We start from the raw sequence: 7,733 nt of genomic DNA, 5'->3' as shown, positions 1-7,733 counted from the left end.
AAATGAGTTTTCAAAACCAAACTCAAAGCTAATGGCACACTGGATTGGCTGAAAGCTCGTTTAGTTGCTAAAGGTTTTCATCAAGAAGATTGCATCAACTATCATGAGACCTTCTCTCCCGTCATCAAACCAAGTACAATATGGATTGTCATCACACTCACTTTGATCAACCACTGGAGTATTCGTCAATTAGACGTCAATAATGCTTTTCTTCATGGTGAACTCCACAAATCTATTTTCATGGAACAACCTCCAGGTTTTATTCACCCAACTCACTCTTCTTATAATTGCAAGTTAAATAAAGCTTTTTATGATCTCAAACAGGCTCCCCATGCATGGTTTGACAACTTTAGCAGTTTTTTTTATTAACTTATGGCTTTATTTGTAGCACTGCTGATTCTTCCTTATTTATTTGTTATTCCTCTTGTGGTACTCTTATTTTACTATTGTATGTTGATGATATTTTATTGACCAGTTCCTCCTTTGCTTATCTTTTTGAATTTATTTTCACTCTTCATAGTCAGTTTGCCATGAAAGACTTGGCCCCCTACACTATTTTCTTGGTATTCAGATCACCCCAGCCACTGATGGACTTACCTTGTCTCAAACCAAATATGCTATTGATATTTTAGAACGAGATAAAATACGTGACTGTAAACCTATGGGTACTCTCATGATACCCAAGACCAAAGGACTTACCTTAGAGACACATTTCTCTGATCCTGCTCACTACCTCATTATTGTGGGTGTACTCCAATACCTTACTCTTACTCGTCCTGACCTCTTTTACAGTGTTAATTTTGTTTCTAAACTTATGCATTCCCCTATTGAAGCCCATTATAAAATGGTCAAGCGCATCATTCGGTATTTAAAAGTTACTGTTGATCTTGGTCTTCATTTTAGTTCCCATTTTACACTTGATCTTTATGCCTTTTCAGATGCAGATTTGGCAGGTTGCCCCCTCACCAAACATTCCACTACCGGCTACTATGTCTTTCTTGGTAGCAATTGCATATCCTGGTTCGTAAAAAAGCAACATACAGTTTCTCAATCAAGCTCTGAAACTGAGTACAGAGCAATGACCCATACTACTGTTGAGATAACTTAGATATCATTCTTACTTCGTGATCTGGGCATTCACCTCACCTCCACTCTGCTCTTACTTTGTGATGATATTAGTACACTTTATATGACAGTTAATCTTATCTTTCATGCCTAGAGCAAACACATCGAGATTGATTATCACTACGTTTGTGAACGTGTCGCTCTTGGCCTCCTTCATACTCGACATGTCTCAGCCTCTCTCAAACTTACTGATATTTTTACCAAGCTGCTTGGACAACCTGCACTTTTGGATCTTCGCACCAAACTTGGCCTTGTATCTCGGCACAGTTTGTGGGAGCATAATAACACAGAAGGAAACTTACCAAATGAAGACCCACACCTCACAACAGCTCTCACAACAACTACCTCCAAAGCATGATCAACTAAAGATTCTCCCAATCACCTTGACTCATGCAATGGCTAGTTAATTGTATTTGTTTTCCATTTTCCAGAAGTTACCTTATTAAGCTTCTGTCTCCAACGGTACAATAACTTATGTATTGGTGTAATACAAATTATATAAAGGAATAATAGACTCTATGCTCCCACATTAGTTAAGACATTTTATCAAGCACTTTGTGTTCATTATTTTTATGGATAACTCAAGACTGGTACATATGTTGGTAGCTTAGTGGTGACAGGTAACAGAGACAATATTCATTATTTTTTTACCGTTGTTTGATACGGGATAATTAAAAAGATGATCAATAATATTTAAAAAAGAAAAGAAAAGAAAAGAAATAAGCATGAAAATATAAAAACACGAGAGCAGCCACTCAAGAAATAGGTGATCTACTTGTATACGGATCTTACTTGTATATTTTACGCCTTTTGAGAGCAGCCACTCAAGAAATAGGTGATCTACTCGAAGAATGCGTTCATAGTGCATGGGTTGGTCAACTTCTCTGTTTTCCTGAGATTTGTCTAAAGTCAGGCGTAAGGGATCCACGAGTTACTGGACAGGATCCACTTGTTCCAATATTATTGCTGCATGCTAGTAATCCAAATGCATGCACTTGAAGAAATTACAGTATGAATTGGAACGAAATTCAGGATCTAGTACTGCAATTAATGTTTTCAAATCTCAAAATAATAATAATAATAAATAATAATATTCTAACAATATTTTATTATCTCAACTCAACTCAATTCAACATCCAAACGCACCTCTACTAGAAAACACAATTTTCTAATTAATTTCCTTAAATATTAGAAACTCTCAAATGTATCACATAATCTTTTGAAATTTTTTTACCTTGATTTTTCTCTATAATAGAGAGCCTAATAAATATGACTTAACAGCAATTTATTCGGTCAATTAATGGCAAGAGAGCTACACATGATATGGTTTAATGCAATTAATGCTGCAGTTTTAATTAACATAGCTGAATAATATTGCTAGATACAATTTTAGAGCGCACAAGCTTAGCATATTTCTGTTTTAAAAAAATAAAATTTATCATTAAAAAATAATTTATTTTTTATGTGTTTTTAGATTTATTCACTTTTTAAATTTTACTACATATAAGTCGGTTTGTTAACAAGGCCACTTATAGTGGGATCCATTATTATAACTTAAAAATAACTAAAATACCAATAGTTTTTTAGCATATATAGTACATTAGCGGTGTGTTGGGTGTGTAAAAGTACATCATATAAATAGGTTTTCTCTTAAGAAAGAAAAAAAATATTCTCAAGCCGATATATAGAATACACTTACTAAAATACTTACATGACATAATTTGATTTAATAGATAAATTTTAAAATTTAAATATTATAAATCAAAACGATCTATTTAAATGTTGTAAATAATGTGTTCTACACACATGCATAATAATAGAATAACTTATTAAAAAACTTTCAACCATTTTCTAAAGAAAAAAAACCGCCACTAATATTGCAGTTAACGAGTAGCATAAAGGTGCCGGGCAAAAAAAAGTTGGTGTATTTGTCAAGGAATGGTGAACTCAAATAAATAGACAAGTGATATAGTCATTAAAAGATCCAATAAAAATAAATCCAATATCTAAATAATCCTAAATGGTTTGCCAGTTCACACATCAAAATTACTTTATTTATTTTTATAGCCATCTCTTATGGCGGATGGATAACAATCGGTATATATAAGAGCTTTGGGAGTTACATAAATCCCGAAACCAAAACTCTTTTAAAAACCTTTCATTCTAAGAAAAAAAAAACTACTTACATTAATTGTTCTAAAGTATCTATAACATAAATAAAGCAAATGTCCAAAAGAAACTATTTCCATCTAAAATTTGGTAAACCAGATTTATTAATAACAAAAATTCTATACAAATTTCTAGGTAATTGTAAAATGGAAGAGAAAGACAAAGTAATACCTAAAGTTTCAAAATTAGCTAATCCCTCTGCCACACCATTACCTTTTCTGTATGTATGCTGCATGTCAAAGCTTATAAACTTGTTAAAGTAAAATATATCCTCCAAAATATTCACATACCTGCAGGCCAGGGGCTTTTTCCTATTTATGTACCAATTAACTATCAGCAATGCATCAGACTCAACAATGACATCATAAAAACCAAACTGGTAACACTGAGAAAGACCAGTTTTAATTGTGAAAATCTCTGCAAAAACATTTGTGCCAACCCCCAAATGAATGGTTAATCCATGTATAAACTGCCCACAATGATCTTGAATAATACCACCATAGCCAACAAGCCTAGGATTGCCGTTTGAGGCCTCATCGATATTAAGTTTCATTCTACAATAGAGGGATTCAACCAGCGATTATACTAAAGGTTTTCAATTTAGTCTTCAATAATGGAATTCTCAAGAAACTTAAAATAGAAACATCATCCAACCTTTTTATGCCCATTGATGGTTTAATCATCAGATTTAATTCATGCAACCATTTCACAATTTTTCAAATAATGCAAGAAGCAGGCTTGAATATACCTTCATATTTGGCTGAGTTTCTTGATAGGCCCAATTCTCAAAGTATTAAACAGAGAACTAATTGAGCAATTATATGAATCTGATTTTTTTTTTTCTTTTTCAAATAGAATATCATTTGGTCCTAACCCTGTTTTGATCGATGTACGCGGTACGTTGAACTTGCAGGGATCGAGATCAGAAGAAAGGACCAACGCATCAAGTAATTGGCACTGCATGGAAGAAGATAAAGATAAGGTACTGTTGAACTTTTTGCAACTAGCAACGTCGTTGGAAATCCAGGAGTGAATCTTTTTATTTTTCGTTTATTGTCTAGTTTTTTTAAGAAGAAACTAAGAGCATGTATTAATTATTAACAGTCAGAAATGACATCGATCTCAAACTTGGTTTGTGGATTCGAAATTTAAGCATGCACTTGCAATTGCTATTAGCATTTTATTAATATTATTGTTAATACTTTTACGAGGATACAACGTATGAAGGGAAACTTAGCCTCGTTTGTTTTTAGAGATGAAATGAGATTTTTTGAAATATGTGTGAATAATATTGAGATATGTTGAATATAGATGAGATAAGATGATATAAGATAAAATTGTTTGTTTATGGTTGCAGCGATTTTCTGGGTTATTAGCGGCAAATTTAAACACCGCAAAAGGCTGTTTTTCTTGTAGTGTTTTTTTTTCATGGGTTGTGTTGCTTTTTTTTTTTCCAACATTTCAGAGTTTTCCTGCCATTGGGACCCACTAATGTTTACCACTAGGACCCACTCATAAAAGTTATTTGCTATCGAAAGATGAACACAGGAGAAAGAAATGATAGGCTCCACTGGCTGATTTTTCTGCGAATAGTATAGGTGATAAATAGTGATAAAATAATAAGAGATGAAATGAGATGAGATAAAAAATAGGTGTTTATTTTCAGAGAGTATCTGAAAACATCGGCATGCGTACGGGCGCAAGATGCATGCAAGTTCACACGCAAATGCTCTAAATCGAAAGATTTGGTCGCTTAAAGATCTTCTTTTAATGTGTATGTGAACCCTTCTTTGATTTTAACCATATATCATGCATGCAGTACTATTGTTGGCACCTATATTATTGAAAATGCATGCAAGCAAAGTCGACCACTTCATGAGATATTATATAATATTTAATGGGAATGAAATAGCGTAGTTCACTAATAAACAAATATATGGCCTTTACAATAATGTCGTCATATATTACAGTACATTAATATTATATAATTGAGCTTTACAAGAAAGCAAAAGCCCATCTCTTCGAATATTCGATCTCCATATATACTAGAATGTGGTTTGTCCAAAATCTTGGTCTTAGTTTAATGACGTTCACAGATCTTTCTACTTACAAATTAGCGTACGCGTGGAGATCGATGATCATCAAAACGTACATTTTTTTTATATCGGTTTATAAATATAGTTTTTCTAATACTTACTATAATATTAACGTGGAGACGAAGAAGTATTTAGGAAATCCTAATTTCGTTATATAGTACTTGAAGATATCTTAATTACCTTTGTAGAAAAATATTGTTCTTTATTATGAATTTTATTATTTCCAGTCACACCATGCGAATATGATATATTTTAAATAACTTATAATTATTTCAATATTTGACCAATAAAAAAAATTCAAAATATGCTACATCAATGCATGGCATATATAATTACTAATGATACAATTAATTTAAGATAAAAAAATTACATATAAATATCACTGAACCGCCGTCTACGTTAATTTTCTTTTTGCATAGAAGGTACGACGTAAGATCACTCGCCTTAGAGCATTAGCATTGAATTGGCCATCTTATTCTTTAAATTTTGACTAATATGTAGATTTTTCACTTTTAGCTAATCATCCAAAACTTGAAATCTACATTGGATTAATTATCACTCTCTCTATAATAATAAAATATTATTATTTTTATTATTTATATTTTTTAATTAATTTTTATTTTATTTTCATAATCTTCAATAACCTCAAACAAATCATATTCATTTTTATTTTCACAATCTAACAATCTATAATATAATAATCTCATATGTATATAAATGGTAAAATCTCATATGAACAAAAATCTCATATCTATAATATAATAATCTAAAAAAATACTTTTAAACTTGCTATAGTTTTTTTTATATTTGAAAATAAGAATGGATTTACTGTAGTTTATAGTTTGGATGAAAACAATTTAACTAATTCAATGTGGAGTAAATATAGATGATATTTGCTAAATTTAAAGATAAAAAGGCATTTGGCTAATCCAATGCCAATGCTCTTAATCTTCATGATCCTATTTTTTTTTATTTTTTATTTATATAATGGATGAACCATTCCTTCATGTATGATTATTAAACATTACATAGCTGATTTCGTTCATCTAGCTAGCTAGACATGCATTAATCCACAAAACTCATGATAAAGTCCATGTAATTAATTTGACCCAAATCGTTTCTATATATGCCAAGTGTCATGTCGTGACGTTTTGTAGACTAGTCTAGATGGTTGAGGTTTCGCAATCAAACACGTAAAGGTTGGGTATGAACTGATTTAAGAAATCTGTGGGGGGGGGGGTTGGAATTTCCTTTTAGGGGGGCGCCGCAGTTAGAGCTACCCAAATCCCAAGTGCCATTGGATCATGTATTTTAATTTGTTATAGTTTCAGTACTATCTATTTTGAAAACATCTCATGGGAGCGACTTTTAACTTTATGATATTAAGACGCAACGTTTTCTATCCGATAATAAATAGTTTCTATAGAGATAGTTGTCACAACAATTACGTTTTCTATCCGATAATCAAATGTATTGAGAAAAGAGGGCTTCCTATACGTCTTTGATCTCTTTCTTTAAAGTCATAACGTATAAATCCTATAGCTAGATAGTCAATCTAAACGACCAAAATTTCTCTGAAAATAATTTCTCTGATAATCACATGTATTGGGAAAAAAAGAAAGAGAAGAAGAGACGGCTTCCTCAATCATTCTCCCGGCCACTTTCAGTACGTCTTTGACCTCTTATTTCTTTAAAGTACAAATCCTAAAAAATCTAAATGCCCAAAATTTATCTGAAAACAACCTCTCCCTTTTCCATATATTGTTGAAGAAAAGAAGTGTAGAGAACATCATGCATGACAAGTGCATGCGTGCAGCCAGTATGCCAGGCCAGCGTACGTCAAATGTAACAGATGAGCGTATGAAATTAAACAGCCATGAATTTTTCATGTTTATTTTTATTTTTTCAAGATTCTGACAGATAAATTTCTAAAAAGCAAATTATTTTTAATTTTTTAATAATTTAATATTACATCAAAAAATTATAAATTTATTGATAGTTATGAATTTTATCAATATTATATGATGTTAGAATTCACAGTAATTAAAATAAAATTATAACACAAAAGAAACGATCCTAAATGTTAATTAGTTATATTCAGGTAATTGGAATGGTTACATGCAGGTAATTTCCTGACCAGCCATTTTTTCAATTTCAAACATCGATCCTAAATATCCATAAATAAGTAATTAGTGTTTATTTGGGATTGGCCCAAATCAACATTAAATCAGATGAATTAACCATTCCATCAACTGATTTAATTGGCCGATTTGGTTGCGTTTTCAATATCTGCCAGCATTAGTTATAGCTTATAAATGTTAATTAAATAGACTTGCCAAGTCT

At 31.6% G+C, this 7,733-nt stretch overlaps 1 protein-coding gene across 1 annotated transcript; it reads left to right on the top strand.

Annotated features, from left to right (window-relative positions):
- Nucleotides 1-661: 661 nt before the first annotated feature.
- On the top strand, nucleotides 662-1,108 carry LOC118344832 (uncharacterized mitochondrial protein AtMg00810-like). Its single transcript, XM_035686253.1, has one exon. The coding sequence runs from the start codon at nucleotides 662-664 to the stop codon at nucleotides 1,106-1,108; it is 447 nt and encodes a 148-aa protein (XP_035542146.1).
- Nucleotides 1,109-7,733: the final 6,625 nt, after the last annotated feature.

This window comes from Juglans regia, chromosome 16 (genome assembly GCF_001411555.2).
Source record: "Juglans regia cultivar Chandler chromosome 16, Walnut 2.0, whole genome shotgun sequence".
NCBI lineage: Eukaryota > Viridiplantae > Streptophyta > Magnoliopsida > Fagales > Juglandaceae > Juglans > Juglans regia.
The sequence above is the reverse complement of the archived record's forward strand: the minus strand, read 5'-3'. Positions and strand labels throughout refer to the sequence as shown.

What these genes read in the sequence shown, in the direction of transcription:
- LOC118344832 (XM_035686253.1), top strand. Translation starts at nt 662, where the DNA reads ATGGGTACTCTCATGATACCCAAGACCAAAGGACTTACCTTAGAGACA.